At 33.2% G+C, this 24,390-nt stretch overlaps 3 protein-coding genes across 3 annotated transcripts; 2 read left to right on the forward strand and 1 right to left on the reverse strand.

Annotated features, from left to right (window-relative positions):
* Positions 1–9,250: 9,250 nt before the first annotated feature.
* LOC128156299 (probable ATP-dependent RNA helicase DDX31) lies at positions 9,251–18,161 on the forward strand. The gene is made up of 16 exons (XM_052818379.1): positions 9,251–9,401; positions 10,304–10,605; positions 10,916–10,991; positions 11,359–11,473; positions 11,874–11,983; positions 12,074–12,115; positions 12,274–12,458; positions 13,859–13,962; positions 14,106–14,320; positions 14,851–15,024; positions 15,717–15,776; positions 16,189–16,379; positions 16,576–16,657; positions 16,989–17,091; positions 17,358–17,544; positions 18,005–18,161. The coding sequence occupies exons 1-16, from the start codon at positions 9,315–9,317 to the stop codon at positions 18,111–18,113; spliced, it is 2,142 nt and encodes a 713-aa protein (XP_052674339.1). The 5' UTR covers positions 9,251–9,314; the 3' UTR covers positions 18,114–18,161.
* Positions 18,162–18,299: 138 nt separating this feature from the next.
* LOC128156300 (E3 ubiquitin-protein ligase cblA-like) lies at positions 18,300–19,413 on the reverse strand. Its single transcript, XM_052818380.1, has one exon. It carries the CDS (start codon positions 19,364–19,366, stop codon positions 18,377–18,379), a length of 990 nt encoding a protein of 329 aa, XP_052674340.1. The 5' UTR covers positions 19,367–19,413; the 3' UTR covers positions 18,300–18,376.
* A 181-nt stretch (positions 19,414–19,594) lies between these two features.
* Positions 19,595–23,492, forward strand: LOC128157021 (uncharacterized). The gene has a single exon (XM_052819370.1). It carries the CDS (start codon positions 19,725–19,727, stop codon positions 21,009–21,011), a length of 1,287 nt encoding a protein of 428 aa, XP_052675330.1. The 5' UTR covers positions 19,595–19,724; the 3' UTR covers positions 21,012–23,492.
* The last annotated feature ends 898 nt before the right edge of the window (positions 23,493–24,390 follow it).

A 24,390-nucleotide genomic window follows, 5' to 3' on the forward strand; every position in this document is an offset into this window, starting at 1 on the left:
ATGAGATACGCGAAACACCCTGTATTGAAACTTGGTGATGGGTTTTGTTTACTTTAAATCGCTGATATGATTCATCAAGAAAATCATCTTATTGAAGATGCCAATTACCACCCACCCTTTTATGAAATTAAATTACGAACATAACATTAATATATCACGACTTGATATTTTTGGGCAATTTTAAAAAGCGTTAAAGATCGATGAAAAATGAATTTTAAAAAACCCAGCCCTACACACAAACTCCATATATCTACGTATAAAATACATTGGGATGGACATTTATTTTTCCTCTGTAGAGTCTACACCGTATAAGCTTCACTGCCTCCCGTTGCCCTTTGGTTATTGCAGGTGAAACAAAGCGTGAGATTTCTTTTGTATTTATTGGGGCTGTAGATAGAATATAGTCACAACCGAGTTTAGTTTTAATTCATAAATAACAGACCCTTTACATTGTAATAACTGTATTTGAATGGACCAGTGCAAATTCATTATTGAGATGTTCATGTCTCATGTCTCCCGAGATATTTTAATGATTGAGAATTAAAGTTTTGATATATTGTGAATGTTGTATCCATAAAATGATTTCACAAAAATAGCACTGATTATTTGATATTGCTATTCTTATAGAATATATAAGTAATTGAAATAATGTTGGTAATACGAAAAACTCGTTAAATAGGAAGCAAGATAAGAAGAGTATATACTACAAGTAGTATATGCTTACATGCAGAAATTGCACAAGTGGATTAAAAAGGTGGCGATTTTCAAATTCTTTGTTAATGTGTCTAACAGAGGCAGATTTGATCTTCGTTGTAATTCAAACCAAGGCTCGATCTTAGCATACAAACCAAGCAATATATGGACATAAAGCTGCTCAGGGCATGTTCAGCAGAGCTTGTGTTCGCGACCGTTCGCCAAAAATCCCTCCGCCCGCAACACAAATTTTTGCGGGCATTCGCGAGCACCTACTTTGCTGAACGCCTCTGATCAATATGGTCACTCTAAAGCCATGCTAGGAATGTCATGTACATGTACATCCGACATTAGTATTCAATGCAGATATGTTTATGTATCTCATGTACCATTGAACGTTAATGGTTTGAGAGGATAAACTGAATTTAAATTGACTCCTCTGCATGTAAAGGAATTGCGAGTAACTAAGCTGTTGAACATATATGTCAATACCGGTAATCTAATTATAAATATTAAGTTATTTCATTTTCTGGAAAATGCGTTTAGATAATTATTTCGGCATACTCTAAAACCTGGCCTGGCCTGGCCCCATTGGCCTGGCCTCAAAGTTGGCCTGGCCTCACTTTTGGCCTCAAAATTGGCCTGGCCCCAAATTTTGGCCTGGCCTCAAATTTTGGCCTGGCCTCAAGTTTGGCCTCTTCAAAAAATTTTGGCCTCTTATTTTAAAATTTTTCTTTTTCTTATTTTCTTACACTTAGATTGAATTTTTATTGATTTAATTTAAAATTGAAAATTCAATGCTTTTTTAATATTTAAGGAATAATCATATGAAAAAATATGACAAGTGACCGTTGTTCAAGTTTAATTAATCTAATCCATGTCTAAACACACAAAAAATACCTTTTACATGCATGTACAGCATTGCTCTTACTATTGTTAAAGTTTAGATGATGTCAATACAAAAGCGATTAACTATAAAACTAAGAGTCGCCAGCCCCCCCCCCCCCCATCTCCCATTTAAAAGAAGAGACTGACCTGAATGATATCCAAAATATTTGTAAACTGGTCCATACCATTAAATCGTTATCATAGTGTAATGCAGTTTGTTTGCATTACCTGTCAACACCGATCAAGCCCAAATTTCTCTCTCCAGCAGAAATTCGATATCAACCTTTTCTGTCGCTAATCTGCTACATTGGGGTCAGATTCATTGCCTCTCCTGTCATTTAACATTTCACGCGATCTATTTAAATTAATGGCATTTGTGAACGACTGCAACATTGCATCCTCTGATAGCTTGACTCAGTGATGGTCATTTATCATCACCTCCTGATTAGAGTAGAGTTTAATGCATGTGTTGCTTGTATATTTAGGAAACAATTTTTATCCTATGCGGAATTGTCATCAAAGCAAAACATTTGTGACCTTTGATGTTAGTTAGAACAAATAATGGCCTCTTCCTTTATTTTTTTTGTCAAACAAATCGTTGGTAAAAGAGTTACATAGATATTGTCCGATCCTGAGAGCAGTTTGATCTAAGTACATTGCATAATAATGCCATGGTTATACTATGACAGGGCAAAATCACATTCTTAAGTTCTTAATTAAGAATTAAAAAAAGACTGAATAAAAATCTATTAGAGTGGATTACTCGACATACCTGTAGTCATAAATATGCATTGTTAGTACTATATTTTCAATTGTAACTATTATTTTTAAAAAACTATCACTATAAGACACTAAAGTCACCAAGTGGGATGTTTAATGTGCATTGAAAATAAATCAATAAAAAATCAATAAAATCAATAAAATCATCAAATATATAAAGAAAATATAAAAATAATTTGAGGCCAAAAATTTTGGTAGAGGCCAAATTTGAGGCCAGGCCAATTTTTGAGGCCAGGCCAAAATTTGGGGCCAGGCCAATTTTGAGGCCAAAAGTGAGGCCAGGCCAACTTTGAGGCCAGGCCAGGCCAATGGGGCCAGGCCAGGCCAGGTCAGGTTTTAGAGTATGCCAATTATTTCAAAACATGCCATCTAGTATTTTAACAGCTGTTTAATTAACATCAGTGATGTGTGGTCTTGGATTTATTTGAATTCAGACTTTGTTAAATCACTTATCACTGGAGAAAAGCTTCTTAGTTCACATCCTCTATCGAAATCCCCATAAGATATTTTAAAACATTTTACTTTCCTTCAGATATAGTGAAAAATCTTGTATAAATTTATCAGTCATTTGAACAGCAGACCGTTTTTTTCTAGACTGTCTTACTGAACATTTTCTTTGTGTTAAGTTTTCACAAATTCATAGGCTGTAAAATAAACAAACTATGAAAGACATATTTTGTTTTGTTGCTTATCTAACTGCATAATTATTCTTACAATTCAGGAACTCGGGAGTTCCGAAAGTAATTGATATTAATAATAAACTCTCTCTCTCTCTCTCTCTCTCTCTCTCTCTCTCTCTCTCTCTCTCTCTCTCTCTCTCTCTCTCTCTTATTACTTGATTTATGAATTGTAACAATATGACTGTTATAGTAAAATTTAAATGTATGAGCCTGTAACGAAGAATATTGACCCGGGTTGAAAATTGACCCGGGGGTCATTTTTCAACGTTGAATATTGACCCGGGGGGGGGGGTCATTTTTCAACGTTGAAAATTGAGACCAAAATCGTGAAATTTATATCCGGGGTCATTTTTCAACGGTATGAGAAAGATTTTTATTAACTCTTTTGACCACGACACGTTGAACATTGATCCTGTTGAGAATTGACCCCAACTTCAAAGTTTTGATCTGAACTGGAACTTACTCTACACGGTTTAAATGTAAAATCATGCATATGTTTGAAAGTTTCAGTTTTAAAATGTTCATACCGTCCGATACATATGCGGACGTGGCTGATTTATTTTAGGTTTATATATTCGATTAATCATTTAAAATTGAGACTGAAAATATAATATCCATTTATGTTTACAATACTATGTAAATAAATCTAAGAAGATAACCGTTTGTTTCAAAATGGAACGGGCCAGTCAGGGTATAATAATTTTTGACAGAATTAATTTTTATTCCCTCATGTGACAGAATTTAAAGTTTAAACTGGTCATAATCTCTGATAAATATATTTATTACCTAATCAAAGGGATTTTGTTGTTTTATTACAAATTAAATATTTGCGTCTATTTTAAACTGCCGGTCAATAGACTTCGATCTATTGGACCGCCGGTCAATAGACTGCGATCTATTGGACCGCCGGCCAATAGACTGCGATCTATTGAACCTGCAACGTATTTCAGAACGCGGGTATGTTAATGTTACATCCTTTCTACAGTTCTCAGGGAATGTATATTCCTTTACATAGACGCTGTTTTTAGTACTATCAAAACAGAGTATCAAATAATCGACAGTTTTGAAGCTTTATATAAGGTAAAAGACTATTTAAAATCTAATGGGTGGAAGACTCCCCCTTCTTTGTGTAAACTAATATTAAATTGAGATGTTGTAAGGCATGCAACAGGTTTTGTGCATGTAAAAGATGAAAAAAAATCTGAGTATATTGCATAATCATGGCACGAAAACAATCTGCAATATGCAAATTGTAAACCCCAAAAACTAAAAAAGGAATTAGGTAATAAAACAATTATTTAATGCTTAAACAGTCAATAGACCAGAATTTTTTCCCTTGGTGCAGGGAACAGCTCAGTATGATCTATTGCCCTCGGCCGTTGGCCTCGGGCAATAGATCATACTGGGCTGTTCCCTGCACCTCGGGAAAAATATTTTGGTCTGTTGGCCTCGGGCAATAGATCATACTGAGCTGTTCCCTGCACCTCGGGAAAAATATTCTGGTCTATTGACTGCTGAAGCATTAAATAATTGTAAACTAACGAATATTGACTGTTATCGTTACTTTTTAGGCAATTCAACCGAGAGCTTTATTCGACAGGCACCTGACATTGTATATTTTTCTAATAATTAAAAAATATAACCTCAATACTATTATATTAAGTAACGGGTATATATATTTATATTAAGAAAAAAGATATAACGTCAGGTACCTGTGCTTAATTTGATGAAGTCAGAATATTTCCCTGTCAAAATAATAAATGAATGATTTTTATCCAACAAGTCAACAGTTTTTATTTATTTTATACGACTGAACAATAGTTTTTCATAAACTTGCCAGATAAACTATTTTTGAAGCACCAGCGAACTTTCTGCATGTGCAAAGTCATAAATCTTTAAAAAAAAAATACAATTCATCTCTATTATTTTAAGTTTTCAATTCCATTGTTTACCTGTAAATTAGAAACACAGGCAACTGACGTCATATATTTTCTCATAAATAAAAACAAATGCCCTCTACAGTAAAAATGTAAACATGCCCTCTACAGTAAAAATGTAAACATGCGATTTGAAAAAGTAGTCTTACATCTACATGTACAGTCAGAAGATGGTTGATCTAAACATTTTAATGGTACATATGAAAAGGCATGCAAAAAGTTGAATATATAAAGATTTCTCAAGCATACTATTGATAGAGAAACACTTGTTAAAGTTCGGCTTTTATCAGACCTGGACTGGAATATGGTGATGTTGTGCGGGGCAACTGTATCAAGGAAAGTGCTTAAACATTACTGTACAAATTGAAGCAACCAGGACATTAACAGGGATGAGAGTTAATTCTTCTAAAATCATTTGATATAGTGAACTTGGTTTGGAAACCTTACAATCTCGAAGGGATTAACATAAACTAATTCTATTCTGCAAGATTATAAATGGTTTAGCATCACAATACATGATAGATTTAATTCAGTCATATTTTCCAACTGTTCATGCATATAATCTTAAGTCGATTGACCTTTTTTACTATCTACCACTATGTCAGCTTCTTATTACAATAGCTCTGTTCCGTCTACTTGTAAATTATGGAATACAGAAACGAAAATTCCATCAACTTAATCTATTTTTAAGTGAAAACTTAAACATCAAAATATACCAAAAGCTTACAAACACTTCAGTTTAGGCAATAGTAAAGAAAATATTATTTTACTTCAATTATGGAATAAAGTTAGTAATCTAAATGCTTACTTATTTAAGGATTTTTTAAATGATAAGAGTCGATGTTTATACTGTGGGACTGAATCTGAAGGAAATGTGATTTTTTTTCTTGGATGTCCAAGATACACTCAACAAAGAGACGATCTTTTTAAACAACTTATTGACATTAGTGTACCTTTTCATATTAAGTATATATTTTAGGGTAGTTCTGATTTTTCATATAAATAAAATTGTAAAATTGTTTCACATGTTTATAGTTACAATGTATATTAGAGCTCCCAAGCGTTTTTGATTCTCATAAGTTACAATACTTGAGCATATTTAAGTATTATACATGTTTACTTACTTATTATAATTATAGTTCCCTTTTATTTACTGTTCTTTTCAAATGTGCTGGATCATGAAAATCTCAATCTTATGTTTGTATCTCTGCAAGTATAAATGAAGGTGATAGGTTTGTTAATGTAGGTGTGGATGAACATGTCTACCAACAATATGTCTTTTAATCATATATGGTAAATGTTCAGATAATTATTTAATATTCAAATATCCTTTGTCTTATATACACAAAATATCAATAATATTCTGTAAACTAGTAATATATATATTCTTATGATCATAGATCATTTTATAACACCACTTCTTGACTTTGTATGTTTGAAAGGGTCTACATAGGCTATGTCTGTTATCCAATCCATCTGAATTCAATAAAAAAAACGTTTAGATTAAATTAATAATGTAGTTGCCACTGATAGGAAAGTCAACTATCTACTTCAACGCTGTTGTATGATCTTCTACTACATATTTCTATTCAAAAAATGCAATTTACCAATTTATTGACGAAAACAATTACTGTTAGTAAATTTATTTTAACTTTTTGTGATCAAAGCAATTTAGAAACTATTAAAGCAAAATTATTTTACGGTCATCTTTAAAAATTAGGTTGCCAACTTGCTACCGATTCCATGAAGCAGAATTGTTTATGCCTAGAAAAATTGGCGATTTGATGATATTTAGTTACATCAGAAGTCATCCTAACGGAACAAATAAAACACTAAAATATATCGGCTTTCAAGATATAGTTACTACAGCATTGTTCATGAAAGAGTACATGTTAGCTTATCATCATTTTGTAAACTGCTATTGGCTGGATGGGTGTGAATATAAAATTCAGATAATCACAGTTTTAACAAACTCAGTGGGTGCCAAAACAAAACTCACAATATTACATACTGTAAATTTTGTATTTACACCCACCCAGAAAATTTGCAATGAACAATATCAAAGTTTCAATTTACTGGGTGAATGTGAAACCAAAATTAAACAATGTGACGAATTGTAATTTTCTTAATTATTTATATGTGTACACTTATCCAGCGAGTTAAAAAAAAAGGAGTGTCATTGAATTAAATAGTTTAACGTGTAACCATGTGTAACCATGTAATACATGTATTCTTAAAAAACATCTTTTTTTAAGTATAGATATCACACAAAACAGCAATACGCGAAAAGTTTATTATGAATAAAATAGTTATTAGATATATTTAAACACTGATAATTTTTAATTGAATAAACTCAAGTTATAAATATTGATTCGTTAATTTGTGCTTCTTTGCTGTTGAATTTTGAACCGGTTTCATGATCAAAATTCAACGGATTAGGGTCTTTATTCAACACTTTGTAAAATGACCCCCGGTTCAATTTTCAACCCGGGTCAAAATTCTTCGTTACACCGGTCCTATGATATCGCGGTAGTAAAATCATCTTGTCAAAAAATCTAAATGATGTTCAGCACGCCTCTGTTTACAATGTATAAAAATATCGACGTCAAAATGTCATTTTCAGCGCGTGCTACTATACAGTACGTTAACAGAAATACCGTGATACCATAGAACCCGTGATATGATACAGAGGCGGATCCAGCAATTTGGAAAGGGGGGGGGGGGTTCCAATTGATGAAAATCAATACGTGCAAAATTCATTATTTGTCAATAAACAAGGCCTTCTGGACGTTTTCCGTGCGTAAATTTAATAAACATTTATCTCGTCAATATCTATTTCATATCTATTTTGATATCAGAGTGCACTGCATTATTGAGCGTTTTGGTTTAGGTAAGGAAGATTTGCATAATTTCTAGCCTTACAAAAAAAAAACAAGTCTCTAGCAATGAAAATTTGCGTCTATGCTTAATAGAAATAAACACTAAGAAACAAAAGATAATTCAGACTAATTACGACAAGTTATTATAAAAATGATTTTTTTTTTATGTCTTTGATGTTTAAATTCTGAACTATTTATCGATTTTGATTTCTATCAATTTCCTTCTTAAATAAAGGTCTAAATGATAGGATATGACAAAAAATGGGGATAGTTTATCTGCTGAATAAATGGAACATGTGTTATACAATTGTACAGGCAGTATTCGTCCCAGGGAACTTGACGTGCGGCACTAGTACAGATGCGATCAAATTCAGGAAAGTTTTGAAAAGTTGTGCATTTTCATAATGATTTACATACATGTATAAACCCCTTACACTGTATTTTTGTAACATAATTTCCGATTTTTTGAAACAAAACAGAAAAAAAGGCTTTCTTTTGTGTTTCATATGGGTACGAAGGTAGTTAGCATTCCAGAAAAATAGCATAAGCGCGTCATGTAATTTTCTTTGTATTTTTCGAAACGAAGTTAAACTTTTATATCATAATCAAGTTAATTAACTAAACAATACATTTGAAAGCATATGTACTCATACTTGAACGTCGTCTTACTCGATGGCTTGTCAGTTCAAAACTGTATGAACTATAATCGATTTTTTTTTAAAAAGAGCAGAAAATACATTTTAGATGTTATCATAAATCTGTGTTTTTGTTAGCGATACTGCTTATTTTTTTATTTTCCACATGTTTACTCATGGAAGTGAACACCGGATGCTGACGGGGAGTACTTTTTTCGATAAAAAGATCGTTAGGGTTTTTTTTCATATAAGAAATAAATGTAAATTACGGTGCGTTGTAAGAAATTCTTTAAATAAGCAATTTTAAAAGATTTATTTGAGATAATTACAGTATTTATATTATAAATGGGGAAAATGCCTTTAATTGGGCATCACAAGTTTTCAAAAAAAATAAATAAATTCATATGTCCCAGAGAAAGGGGGGGGGGGGGTTCCGACCCCCGGAACCCCCCCTCTGGATCCTCCAATGTGATAGGAAACAAGTATAGTTATATATATTTTATAAGTGCATTTTTTAAAAATAATAATTAATGCATATAATTGAAATTTTTGTGTGCTCCCTCAGATAAAACGTTGATAAACCTTTTGATTAATTGTCTTTTTATTTTTACTTATGGATGTAACCCTATTATGTAGTATTGAACAACCGTTACATCGTGATCATTTAATACCCCCCCCCCCCCCCCCCTTTCTAATTTCTAAAATATTAGAGTTATCACCCTTTTGTGGGAACTCTTCATATAGAAGACAGAGAAGGTATACCTTGTAAACAGAAAAAGCATGTGTTTGATGTAACAGTCTTGCTCTATCATTCAATGTGAAATGTCTGCGGAAGATTCACTACAGCTCAATTTCTTTGTTGGAGATGAAAAAACCACTAAACGAAAGCAATCATACAGCAAGAAAAGGGTAAGTTTCTTTATTCAAAGACGAACAGTACACTGAAAAAGTTTCAACTAAATTCAACTGTTAAATCCATATTTTAGACCAGATCAACAACTGATATTACTTTATAGTTATCCAATCAACCGCACAGTTAAACGTTAATCTACCTGCTATTTTTCTTTACATACTATTTATTTTTTTCTTTGGCATTTTCTGATAATGATTATAATACAGAATTATGTTGATCCATTCAGATCAAAATCAGATTCTTTGACTCGCACTCAATCACTTCACCATATTCACATAATCACATTGTGACGTGATTGTAGCACCATGGAGTGGCTGGTGACCAGCGCAGAATTCTGTTAATCCATATATCTGATCACATTATAATTATCTAATCCTTCAGTAAACCATTCTTGGTATAAAGTACAAGTTTAAAGTTTATTAATGGTTATCCCAATATTTCACATAGTATGTCCAAACATTATAATAATTATCCATATTTGAACTTCTGTTTGATAATAATCTCCCTATATATAAATATTGACCATCACTCCTAATGGGTGATGGGGTATAAACAAAAGGTCATCACTCTTTCGTAGTGAACAGGTATATACAAACAGTTCTAAAAATAGCATGGTTGTAGGGAGTGATTGAAGTAAAAGAAATATGTTATGTAATAAGCGATTAACATGAAAATATTTAAATGACATCTGGCTTTAAAACTATGTTACATGATTTCTTGTGTAGTGATCAAGGGATTCAATTTCAATCAGATTTGTGTAAAAATATTATTTAAAGATTTGCTGAATTATAAATGCTAAAACTCCTTTCTCCAAGTGGCACTACAACATAAAACTGAACCCTCTGATGTGATCTACTTTTGGTAGAATCCTACTCACCTTTAATTTTTTTTCCCACAGGGAACACGAATCAAACAGAGAAAGCAAGAGAAGACCACGTCTAGATTAGAAAAAGATAAGTCTAAAAACTCTCAAAGTGAAAAATCTTCACAGATTACTGAGGAAGAAAAATCTAGTGAGTCTTACAGAAAGAAAATAAGAGATGATTCTCCCTCTAAAAGCAGCGCTGGGGTTTCGCCCCATTTGAAAAGGAAGCAGACTGAAGACTCAACCGAGGTGCCACATAAGAAGGAAAGACATGAAAACAAAGTGTTCATTTCTTCTCTATTTAGGTTCAACCCTGAAATTCCATCTGTTGAAAGGTGTGCTTTTACATCAGTTTGTTAGGTTGTCATTTTTATTTTTGGTTTAATAATATAAATAGGTTGAATGAATATATTTGTTCTTGGCAATAATCATAATGTTTAAATTACTCATAAGGCTTAAAATACTGTTTCATTTTGTTTTGTCATTTTTTTATTAACAAAAAAAATGTCTTTATTGTATCTTGCAGTACAGTAAACTTTCTTTGTAAGAGATCAGTTTGGAAATATATGGAATTCTTATGCTTAATATGAGCTTCTTTTAAGGAGTGTTATTTTTGTATATTCAAGGTTTTTTAATTTATTTTAGGTCTGTTGTGTCAAAGAAAACAGAAGAAATATTTTCATCAAAAGATTTTAAAGACTTAGATCTACATCCTTTTATGGTATCAAGTAATCAGTGAATCAATAAATTCCTTGTTTCTTCTTTCTCACACAACTCTCTCAACAAATGTTGATTATTGTTTCTAAAAAAAATAATTTTTTTTTAGAACATTTGATTAAAAGTTATATGTTTGTGTAAATAAAAATGAGTACCAGTACTATAAAACCATTATATTTACCGGTGGTGTATACAATTTTAGCAGAAAATCTATTTTGAAAAAGTTACCCATTAATATAGTTTTAATTTAGTGCATTTCTTTATATTTGCTCTTATATGCATATTCAGTTTAGTAGACACTGCCTACAACCAGAATAGAATAGTTTGGGTAAACAAGTTAAGGAGTTTTACATCCGTGTATATGTTTTCAGATTACGAATCTGGAGGAGAGGTTCCAGATAACACAGATGACAACGGTTCAGCAGCGAGCAATCCCCCATCTACTCAGTGGTCGTGATGTCATGGTCAAGTCACAGACCGGCTCAGGTGGGTCATACACCTACATGTATTTACCTGTAATTATAGAGACTTCTGGGCACCGTGAGAAGAGTGCATACATATACTGTAGTATTAAAGGAGAAAAGGACAATGCATGGATGGATGAAGAATAAAATACATGTAAAAGACTAGCATTACCCGTCATCTGCTGATTACCTGCTGAATTAACAAGCAACCAAATTTTTATCATTCTTCCCTTCATAAACAAGTAAACACTATCAGTGCCATTGTATGTATTTTTATCTAATCAAAAACAAAGATTTTTTGTAGGCCTCTTTTTTTCATTCTATGAGGTCATTAATAATGAGACATTAAAGTACGTAGGATTCGTACTCTCTCACAATCAAACCTTTATGACAAAGTTACTTCTCTATTTTCACCTGAGCAGGTAAGACTCTTACCTTTGCTGTACCAGTAGTTCAACATCTACAGAGCCTCACACCAAAGATATCCAGAATGGACGGAGTTTTAGCACTTGTCATTGTTCCAACAAGGGAGGTAAGTCTAAAATCAAGGCAATTTTCAAGATCTATCTCCTTAAAATGACAATTTTTTTTTCACTGATATCACTTTTCCATTTTATTTCAGTTAGTCATTCAGTGTTTTGAAACATTCAAGAGACTGGTAAATGTAAGTAAAAAATAAAATTTCCATCACAGAATAATTGTTTAACAGCAAGACATATCATGAAATACATGTACATGCAAGTGAAAACCAAATTATCTGTACTGTACGTCCTGTCAGTTTTGCTTTTAGATGTATTAATTATTTTGGAATCTATATTTTAGCCTTTCCAGTGGGTGGTGCCAGGATGCTTGATGGGAGGTGAAAAACGTAAATCAGAAAAAGCCAGACTCAGGAAGGGGATGAATATTCTGGTGTGTACACCTGGGCGCTTGTTGGACCACATCAGGAACACAAATAGTCTTAGTCTGAGTAAGGTCAAATGGCTGGTGTTGGATGAAGCAGACAGGCAAGTTTACTCTATAGATATGAGAGAGAGAGAGAGAGAGAGAGAGAGAGAGAGAGAGAGAGAGAGAGAGAGAGAGAGAGGCAGGCAGCATGGTTAAAGTGGATTTAAACGTACATAAAACGATGCATCTCTTATTACAAAATATTTATGTAAAGTTATATTATCATGATATAAATATGATATTACCCCGGTAAATGAAACAGTGTAGTAAATGCTACTTTGTATGACACTTAGCGTGGTCCCCTGAATTCATAGTCATGTGACATATGTTGATAATTCTCCTGAATGGAGGTCATAAACAAATTTCAATATTACAAGGGCATACCCTTATTTGAATTAAAAATTTTATTGATGATTTACTCTTCTGGTAGATTCTGAAAAGTGCTACTGCTTTGCATAGAGTTCATCTTTATTTATTAAAATAAATATCGAAGAAATGAGCTCCGGTAAGAATTTATATGACTTTCACTTAATATTTTACGTATTTATTAATTCATTCTATAGATTTCATAAAAGCTGCAACACTTTTGGATAAATTAAACATTTCCTTAATGATCGGCTGTTAAGTGTATGCCCTTGTAAAAAGCAGATTTAAATAGGCTTCCCGCTGTCAAACACATCGAACTTGTAACACTAGAATAGAAATAATACACTCTCTATGTCGAATCAAAGCAGGCATAATAGATAGGATTTAATGGTATAATAATTGTTTTAAGATCATGCTCTGTTCATTTATAAAATGCATTTTTCCATGTTAAAAAATTGATTGATCCGCCTCTCTCTACACAAAATATGCGTCAAAATTTACAGTATGATGTCACATCGACAAGTGCACCGCGATCAGTCAGTTGTTTATTTATCATTGTTGGACTTATTTGACTACAAAGTTGAACACATAGATAATTTTTAATGTATTTGAATGTTTTCGTATCCATAACAATAGGAAATTACTTTATTTATTTGCATTTTTGACGACTTGATGTTTTGTATGATGCCATAGTTAACATTTCCCGTACTGTCTGGTCGGCGCGACCACAAAGTAAACTTTAACAGTGCTGCGGAGAGAGAGATGTTTGAAATTTTTTTTTAACTTAACATTGATACATCTGAATTTAAAATATCTAACACTGTTGGAAACAAATGGAACATTCAGACACAATGCACACTGGAATATACATATGTTACTAAGAAAAAGAATACGACAAACCAACATTTTAACTTTGGAAATAAATTTTTAGACAAAATTTATTGATCCACATAATTATTTGTTATTATCATATTATATTTTATAGATCAAAGTTTATTACTTGGTATATTGTATAACCATCAGATTGTTTGAGAATTGCTACAAAAAGTATGCATTGCATGTATTCGTTTATTTAAATTGATGTCCACTTTAGGTTGTTAGATCTTGGATATGAGAAGGATGTTGGAGAAATCATCAGTGCCCTAGACACAGAAAGTCACAGACAAACCGTGCTTCTCTCTGCTACATTGTCGGAAGGTAAATTCTGTTTTTGAATAAGGCATATCTAAAACAACTTGTATCAAGATTGCATTATCTGCAACATAATCTAAAGAAAAGAAAAGTTTATGATTACCGGGTATATTTCATCAGTTACCTAAACATTGCTGTTACATGGACAGGTGTAGAGAGGTTGGCAGGTATGTCTCTGACAGATCCACTTAGAATTGATGTGTCCAATGCAGAGGAAGAAAATTCACAAAGTAACTCTGAATCCAGCAAAACACAGAAGAATGAGAACTTTGTGGTTCCGGAGAAACTGCGACAGAGTTTTGTGATCACTCCATGTAAGCTAAGGCTGGTGACCCTGACTGCATTCATCCTCCTGAAAATGAAGGTAGGCTTCATACCTACATATATTACATGTAAATCAGTGCAAATGGACAAACTATCACTTTGAACAAATTTCTTAAAAAACATACCATTTTGAACAATTATCCTTTTCAGGGTGCGTGTATAACATTCTGTATTACATGGTATATTATTTGTTTATGAAAAAATTACAAATAATGAAAAAAGTGATAAATACTAAGTGATATTAAAGTAACATTTCTTAGAACTTGCTAGTTAATCATATTCTCCCAGATATGAAAACTTTTAAGATGCCAGCAATACTGTATAGAGGGTTATTTTTGCCCTGTTATTTTTGCCCCTTTTCACTTGAACACAGTTTTGCCCCGTCTTGAATTTGCCCAGACAAAGTTGTAAATAAAGAAAGATGGTTTGAGACATAAGAATTCTCCCAGTCTTAAATTTGTAAACTGACAATAAGGGCAAAGTTGCAAAAATAAAACGGGGATGAATATTTTCCTGTATACAGTAACAGCTGAGAGATGTGATGATCAAATGAAGCATTTTGACTTTAAGATGATGACAAGTCCAGGGAAAATGGTGGTGTTTTTGTCCACTCAAGACTCAGTGGAGTTCCACTACAAGTTGATGAAGCACTTCTTTGGTGGAGAGGAGGCAGAGGACAATCCTAACCTAGCCGAGGAGGGAGACGTCGACTTCTTCAAACTGCACGGAGAGATGCCTCAGAAGGTACATATCGGTACCTCTTTAGATAGTGTATGAAACCCTATAGAGCTGCACAGAGGCAAATAAGAAGATGTTATAACTTCTCTTAAAAGGGACATGGTTGGATTTATGAATTGATTAGGAACATTGAAAAGATGGTATGAATTTAGAAAGAGTTGCATAAGGACATGTTGTGGATGTACAATTATACACTTTTAGAGAGCTCCATGCATATGCATGGATACACCAGAATCCACAGAATACATGTACAGTAAAACACGCTTATAATGAATTGACGCATACAGCAAAATGATTTTCATTCCTTGCGACTATATAACAAGTTGTAAACTTGGACGACTATAACGAATTTCAGTTTTAACAAAGCAAAATCAACTGTCCTTGGCACTTTGTTATAACCATGTTTTACTGTACCAAGAATTCAGTGCAAACCATAGAATGCAGGGATTCCTTATGGACTATTATTAGACAACCAGAACAGGGAACTCAGCATAAAGGAAAAAAGTACAAAATAAAAAACTGTCATGATATCTGTCAAACATCATTAGGATAATGAATATTACAATGTAGAGATTTTTCAACAGAAGACATGAACCTATGGTGAACATCATGTGGGATATCATCACAAAATGTAAAGAGTATTCCTTTGTATAAATGTGAAGCCTTCATTTCAAAATTTAATTTTTTTTTTTTTGCAGGAAAGAACCAAGGTATACCAAGAGTTTAGTTCTGCCAAGACTGGAGTCCTGTTCTGTACAGTACGTATTGTATATCTACTATATGTCTATATGTAACAGAAACACTTGCCTCTGCTGGGGTTTAGAACCTGGGTCCTCTGGTATGCCAGTCCAGCACTCTACCGATCGAGCTAAAGGGTTAACCCACTAGCCAGAGCTAGTAGGAATGCCATATACTTGACTCTACCACATACCGTATATACCAGTCATTATTCAGAATTACCCAATGGAAAATTAATGTGGAAGGATTAATTGTTGCAAATTAGGAGTTCATTTTAAAATTATTTTTATTAGAAGTGCTTTAGGAACCCGCATGCATGAGATAAAATTTAAAACCAAGAATAGATAAAGAAAACTAAATAAAGGTGGTCCATGTGAATCAAGTTCAATGATTTGTTCTTTGACAATACAATGTATTGATTTTGTTGTGCAGAATGTAGCCTCTCGGGGTCTGGATTTACCGGATGTGAGGTGGATTGTTCAGTATACCACCCCTGGGGCAGTACAAGACTATGTCCACAGAGTGGGGCGGACCGCCAGGGTAGGGAAACAAGGCCACGCTCTTCTGTTCATTATGCCAGCTGAAGTAGAGTACCTGAAATCCCTCTCAGGTCATGGAATAAGGTACTTGTACTGTGAATTTTTGTTTAGAAACTTGTATAGGTACAAGAATATTTTATCTTCAAAGATTGAACCACTTTGTGCTGATTTTAGATTCTTTACCATAAATGTTGTGAACCCTTACATGTAAATATGAAGTGCCATTTTAGTGATTATGTAAATCTAATGTTCCTGAAAAAAATTATCGATAATTTTACAGTATGGAAGAAATCAACATGGCCGACATATTGAAGACATTAATAATAGCAGTTCAAGACATGGTATCGGATTCAGACAGAAAGGTAACTATGCCCTTCTTATGAAATCATGAACGGAAATAGGAAAACTTTTCTTTATGTTAAATATATAAATGTGGTTGAAATTTGTTTAGAAAAGTTATTAAGATTTATTATACTTGAGAATTTTCCTATCATGCTTATGTACTGGTATCTATAATGGGTAGATTGACCATCTTATTTTAATGTATCAAAGGGGTCAACCAAAAAATTCTGGAAAATGTGTTAAAATGTAATTATTGAGTGGTGAAACAAGCTCTCTAGTATTCTTATCTTATCAAGCACAACTTTTTATTATTACAATTTAAACAGTTAGATAAATATTCAACATTTTCAGAGGATGCCACCAAAAACGTACGAGGAATGTGCCACATATATTCAAAACTGCTTTGAGAATTTTGTGGTAGAAGACAAAGAAATGTCAGAAATGGCTAAAAAAGGTACATACATGTAATTGGTATATAAAAATAATTTTATTATTTCAGTTTTTCATCTGAAAGTTAAAAAGAATTTGTCCTTTATCTACTAATTAAAACTCTGAAACTCCATAACAATCAAATAAAACATCTACACATCAGACACAAACTTTTCATTTTCATAATTTTTTTTGAAACTTCTTATTTGCTTTATAGTGTATATCAGTTGTGGAAACATATTCTCTGATTAAAAAATTACAAGCTTCTATACACTTAATTCATTTCCACAGCCTTCCAGTCCTTTGTGAGAGCCTATGCAACATACCCCTCTGATCTGAAGACAATTTTCCATGTCAGAAACCTCCATCTGGGCCATCTAGCCAAAAGCTTTGGCTTGCGGGAGGCACCCAGCAACATAAACGATAAAAGAGGAAAACCTAAAACATTCAGCAAGAAAAAACAGTCTAGACAAGACAGGTTTGTGGTTTTATATCGGTTTATTTTTTCGCAACAAACATCGAAACATTGTAAAGCTATACATTGTAAATGATGGTCAACATAAAATTAACTTGATCAGTATTTTGTAACTTAATATATCCAATATTGCTGGACAGCTCCCATGAGCTGTTTTGTAAAACAAATAAAACAAAATATATGGAATAAAAAAAATACAACAATAAAAAAAAAAAGCTCCTTGATTTGTACAGGTTTGATCTCAGGAATATGATGTTATGACTTGTAATGACAGTTGAAGAATGTAATGAAAAATGTTACTTCATGTTACAACAGGGTAAAATGTAAATGATTTATGAAGGTGCTACAATGTATTTTAATCATTTATTATAATAAGAGGTTTAATTTTGAGCTGTGTATGTATGTAATACTTTTTTGGTCCTACATATTATCTTTATCAATATCTTCCTTGTGTATGTTTCAGGTTTGGTTCTGAAAAAAGTGGTTTCAAAACACCTTCCTTCTCCTCACAAGCAATTTCTGAATTCTCGAGCGGTCTATCCAGTGGAAGACTCCCAAAGAAAAAACATTAAAACTGTGAATGAATAAAAATATTACAAAAGAAAACAATGGTGTTTTTTTTTTTAAAAATATACAAATGTAACAAAAGATTAATAAAAAAAAAATAAAATAAAATGTCTGCATCACATTGAATTTAAATGAGTTTATAATTGCATCTACCTATGTGCTCTCAAATAAATATCCAAACTTTCACTAAGAGAAGTTCTCTTCAATGACGTGTGTGTTTCTTTCGATGTTAATAATCATCATTCCCAGAAAATTAAATAGCACACTTCTATAGATACACTTTTCTGTATTCTTCAATGGCCAACTGACAGACAGGACAACATTTTCTTTCTCTCATCACACTCGCCACACATTGAGTACAAAACTGTAAATGTCCACATGGAAAAACTGCTGTATTTCTTGGCGAGTCAAAGCAGACCACACACATGGAGTCCTCAATGCTGTCACTTCTCCTCCTCCGTCTCCTTCTAAAAATAGTTGAACTATTTCTAGATTGATTCTGACTACCATGTACTTCATCCAACTCTTCATCTGAACTACATCTACTTCCATAAGATTCTGTGTCGGAACTATCACGTCCTTCATTCCCTTTGATTTGAATACATTTGACAGCTTTCCTGGTTGTTTCTGGAAGTCGCACTATTAGGCGTTCTCCATGGAACACTGCAGTACCAGTCGGTTCTCTGTTAAGTAAACCTTGGCCAGTTTGTCTGTGCTCTAATTCACGAACTGTATTTCTATCATTGTCCTCCGTCGCCATGTTAATTTCCGCCTCCTCAATGCTATTCTCTTCGTTTTCATTCTCCTGATTTTCATATTCCATTCTTCTATTAACTTCTCTGATCATATTTCTGTTGTTGTCATCAACTTCATTTGAAGTTACACTTGCAAAAAGCCTTTCAGTCCACAAACAGAAAATGCACAAACAAAACACCCAGCTAATTGCAGTAAGGAAAACATTGCCTGTGCCAAATATTCCTTTCAAAACTTGCCGTCCAACCCAGATTAAAAATGATATAACTATAGTCACAATTTTCCAAACGTACGGAAAAATTGAGATTACCACAGAAACAAGTTGATTTAACAATTCAAAGAGAAAGCCAATAGTTATGTATAAAATATGTCCACATATCCTCAACAACGAAAAGACGAAGTCGACAAAGAAATGTTCATACCCAGTAAATATTGTATATCCAAGAGTTGATGTCATAAAGAATGCCAAGGACACAGTTCCTACGAAAAACAGTAGGAATAGCATCCTGCTTCAATTAAAATGCAGTTCTACTTTCACTTTACCAACCGACCCAAGCACCTGCATTACTAAATCGCATGAAACGAAAAAGAAAGAGTCTTTCTTATGTTGCATATGCTTATTTTCTATGATGTAAGAAAAACTCATTTTTTATAAAAACATTATTTTTATCTCAAAATACACGAGGTTTGCCGTTAAACGATGACCCAATATACTTTGCTCCGTTCTTTCTTCGTTTCGTAAAAAATCAAGAATTAAGAATGTTTGAGGCAGAAGATAAACAACAAGTTGAACAACTTGAAGACTTTGTTTGTTAAAACGTGCGGCATTAACAGATATTTAACTTTCGGACGTAGGCGTAAATATGGAAGATTTTGTTTATTCTACGTATTCAATTGTTTGCTATGCATTGAAAAATGTACAACACTACACCTTAAAGCTCATCAAGATAAATTATGATGTGATATCTGCTGCGTTGTATATCCTGTCGGAAGTTACACGATTTATCATAAATTTCATTTCTGTTACTTTCAATGTCGTCGTAAGCGTGCTTGAAGCGTTCACAGACTTTTTAGCAGAGTCTTTCAACTTTCTAAGAGCGTTTCTACAGTTACTATGGAAATTTGTAATGCTTCTATTGAGTATTCTTGACCTTGTGTTGAAAGGATTAGAACAGGTGATATATTTCATTTGGAGTGGAGGAAAATGGACAGCAGGAGCCTTCTCAGCATCTTTGGAAAATATTCAAGTGCTATCTGTGTCGATTTATGAATATTTGCGTGTATTTTTCACCTTTCTGTTTGAGAATATTTCAAATGGGCTAGTCGTTTGTGGAACGTATTCACTGAAGTTTGTTGTTGGTGCTTTCAATTGGTTCACATGGTTACTTTTCGGTACAGCCTCACTAGTCGATGGTGCTATGATATACTTTGCAGATTCTGTGAAGTTTCTTGTTGATTCTGTGTACTATGCATTGACAGATATTATTCCGAACACTCGATTAGAGACCTACATGGGTATATTGATGATTGTGTTGTTTTACGGGACCTTTGTTCATGTTGTGACTAGACTGTACAGTCGGGGTTACACATTCCCTTACCCTAGAACTGTAAATCAATATAATGTTCCCTATCATGGATTTGGAAACGAGTTTTCAGATGATGAGTTTGGCATGAGTGCAGATGAAGAAAACTATGAAGGCAGCGATACCGACTCTGACAATGCATCATTGGAGGGAGAGGAGCAAGACTTTTCAGACGATGATGAATTTTCTGATGAGGCATCAGAGTTGTCTGTTGATGATGAAAGTGACAGTGAAGAAGAAAACTCATCGAATGACAGTGATGAATCCTTGGAGCCAATAGATATTCAGCTTCCAGCTGAACCCCAGTACAATCTCAGGAGGTCCACCACCCCAAACAGGCAGAAGAAATCAGCAAAAGACATTGAAATGGAGATAGAAAGAGAGCGAGAAAAGCAGATGTGTGTTGTTTGTCAAGACAATAAAAAATCGGTGCTTATCCTGCCATGTAGACACATGTGCTTGTGTGTTGAGTGTGGGAACAGAATCGCCCGAGCAAGACCACTGACCAGGAGAATATGTCCTCTGTGCAGGCAGAAGATTCGGACAATTATGAATGTGTACCTGTGAGATGTGGAGTCTGTCATGTTGATTTGATTTGATGTACAGCATAGATTTGAATGTGATTACAGAAAGAGCTATTAATAGTACATATGAATGAGAGATGTGTTTGTGGTAATGCTGAATGATCATTATTTATCTTGTTGTGTAATTGTGAGGAACACAATGAGGTTCTTTGAGTGATAGTTAATCATGTATATATATGTGGATATAATTATCATATACATCATAATAAGAGAAAGATCTTAATTATACCCCCACTCCGAAGGAGAGGGGGTATACTGTTTTACCCTTGTGTGTCTGTCTGTCCGTCCGTCCGTCTGTCTGTCTGTCTGTCCGTCTGTCTGTCCGTCCGTAACAAAAATTTCTGTCGCATTTATCTCAGCAACTATTTATTGCAGATGCTTGAAATTTTAACACAGTGTTTGTTAAGGCATGCCATATCGTGGGATATATTTTTGTACCAATCGGACGTCAACTTCCTGTTAAATGACGACTTTGCTTATTTTTTAACCAAAATTTTCAAACAAATTTTCGTCAAAGATTTCTCAGCAACTGTTTATCGCAGATGCTTGAAATTTTAACACAGTGTTTGTTAAGGCATGCCATATCGTGGGATGTATTTTTGTACCAATCAAACGTCAACTTCCTGTTAAATGACGACTTCGTTTATTTTTTGCCAAAATTTTCAAACAAATTTCCGTCAAAGAATTCTCAGCAGCTATTTATCGCAGATGCTTGAAATTTTAACACACTATTTGTTTAGGCATGCCATATTGTGGGATATATTTTTGTATCAACCGGACGTCAACTTCCTGTTAAATGACGACTTTGCTTATTTTTTAACCAAAATTTTCAAACAAATTTTCGTCAAAGATTTCTCAGCAACTATTTATCGCAGATGCTTGAAATTTTTACACAATATTTGTATAGGCATGCCATATCGTGGGATATATTTCTGTACCAATCGGGTGTCAACTTCCTGTTAAATGACGACTTTGTTTATTTTTAGCCAAAATTTTCAAACAAATTTTTGTCAAAGATTTCTCAGCAGCTATTTTTCGCAGATGCTTGAAATTTTAACACACTATTTGTTTAGGCATGCCATATTGTGGGATATATTTTTGTATCAACCGGACGTCAACTTCCTGTTAAATGACGACTTTGCTTATTTTTTAACCAAAATTTTCAAACAAATTTTCGTCAAAGATTTCTCAGCAACTATTTATCGCAGATGCTTGAAATTTTTACACAATATTTGTATAGGCATGCCATATCGTGGGATATATTTCTGTACCGATCGGGTGTCAACTTCCTGTTAAATGACGACTTTGTTTATTTTTAGCCAAAATTTTCAAACAAATTTTTGTCAAAGATTTCTCAGCAGCTATTTTACGCAGATGCTTGAAATTTTAACACACTATTTGTTTTGGCATGCCATATCGTGGGATATATTTTTGTATCTATCGGACGTCAACATCCTGTTAAATAATGACTTTGTTTATTTTTTGCCAAAATTTTCAAACAAATTTTTGTCAAAGATTTCTCAGCAGCTATTTATCGGAGATGCTTGAAATTTTTACACAGTGTTTGTTAAGGCATGCCATATTGTGGGATATATTTTTGTACCAATTGGACGTCATCTTCCTGTTAAATGAGTACTTTGTTTATTCTAGCCAAAATTTTCAAACAAATTTTCCTCTAAGATTTCTCAGCAGCTGTTTATCGCAGATGCTTGAAATTTTAACACACTATTTGTTTAGGCATGCCATATTGTTGGATATATTTCTGTACCAATTGGATGCCAGCTTTCTGTTAAATGTCGACTTTGCTTATTTTGCATATTCACATCAGAGCGGGGGTATCACTAGTGAGCATTGGCTCACAGATATCTTGTTAGATAAAGCATATGATATTTATTTTTCTCTCTGCACTAAATTAATAATTCATTCATTGTTCTTTTTTTTTACCTCATATTTTCTAGCCAAGAATGTTTATTATGTAAAATTGTGAAGAAAATTAATTACTTTATTTCACTGAGAAAAAAGAAGTACATGCACAAGTAATCCTGTAGCAAAAGATATAGATATATTCATTTAAAATTGAAAAAGTAGTGTTTATATATAGAACTTGTATAACTCATTGTTAAGCTTTGATTATTTATGATGGAAATACTTGCAGTGAATGATATTTTATTGTGATGATGAAAGATGTCAAGGTATCTGATTGTTACCAGTTGATATTATACAAAGCTAACACAAGAAAATTATACGATTAATGCAAGTTTTACTGTTCAAACACAAATAGTGGCATGAAAGTGTTTAATTAAGAATTTTTGGTTGCTTCAATTTCTTATGATTGAGAACAAGAAGTATGGACACATTGATTTATAGATGATTCAATGATGTATATTTCTTTGCTCATTACATGTAATATCAATCACCAGTTGTGTTCAGAATTTACAATTAAAACATTATTCAAAAAATTAAATTTCTTTTATTTAGCTTATCTGAGCTTTTCTGATTAAAATTCATTTTATGTGGTTTTCATAGTATAGAATTACTGTACTATATACATTTACATTGTCTAGAACTACAAGACATATTTTAATCAAACTTGGCACATGGCACTTGAATAAAAGACTTTTAAATTTATATAAGTTAATTAAGAACTACACATCATTCCAAGAGGGAGATTATTAGATACTGGTAATAAAGAATATAGAGTGGAGTGAAGTTGATATGAAAGCAAGTTGGATTTAAGAGGAATAAGATAAAACTTTTGAAATTATGCAGTAAAAATGACATTGATTTCGATTAATGCTACATGTAGGGCATTTCGCAGTATGGGTCACAGTAAGGTATTGTGTTTCAGGTGAGCTATGTGGTCTATCCCCATAATTTAACTAGAGAAAACCGATTTCATCAGGAAATGATTTCATATTATTTGATTTTGACAAGTGTTGAACACATACATGTTAGGCCAGTAACAGAAATGTTGCTGGTTCAAGTCTAGCTGGGTCTCCTGATGCTATGTGTTGTTGGACACTGTATCTGCATTTTCTCAGTCCACCCATTGGGTACTGGCTTATGCTAGCTGGGAGTTGACTGAAGTGTGCCATCCAAAAGGAGTTATTGACCACCATACTCTTAGCCTTTACGGGAGTGGATATAAGTGCTGGCCATAAGATCATCTTGGCTCGGAGAAGGATTTGATTATGACAATAAGTATGAATAATCAGTATATTTTAATGATGTAAAAAATTTCCCCAAAATTGATTGAATGTACCGGTACTGTAGATTCCTTATTTAATGCGAGTTCTTTATTCTGCAATTCAACGGTTTTCCAACAAATTGCGGGAACATAAAATTGAAATGGTATCATAGTT

The sequence above is a fragment of the Crassostrea angulata genome, chromosome 7 (genome assembly GCF_025612915.1).
Source record: "Crassostrea angulata isolate pt1a10 chromosome 7, ASM2561291v2, whole genome shotgun sequence".
Classification (NCBI taxonomy): domain Eukaryota; kingdom Metazoa; phylum Mollusca; class Bivalvia; order Ostreida; family Ostreidae; genus Magallana; species Magallana angulata.

Bases quoted from the DNA above. Each gene is read 5' to 3' on its own strand.
- LOC128156299 (XM_052818379.1), top strand. From the start codon at position 9,315: ATGTCTGCGGAAGATTCACTACAGCTCAATTTCTTTGTTGGAGATGAA. The intron at 10,606-10,915 runs GTGTGCTTTTAC...AATTTATTTTAG, and splicing joins GAAATTCCATCTGTTGAAAG to GTCTGTTGTGTCAAAGAAAA. The intron at 12,459-13,858 runs GCAAGTTTACTC...TGTCCACTTTAG, and splicing joins GTGTTGGATGAAGCAGACAG to GTTGTTAGATCTTGGATATG.
- LOC128156300 (XM_052818380.1), bottom strand. From the start codon at position 19,366: ATGCTATTCCTACTGTTTTTCGTAGGAACTGTGTCCTTGGCATTCTTT.
- LOC128157021 (XM_052819370.1), top strand. From the start codon at position 19,725: ATGGAAGATTTTGTTTATTCTACGTATTCAATTGTTTGCTATGCATTG.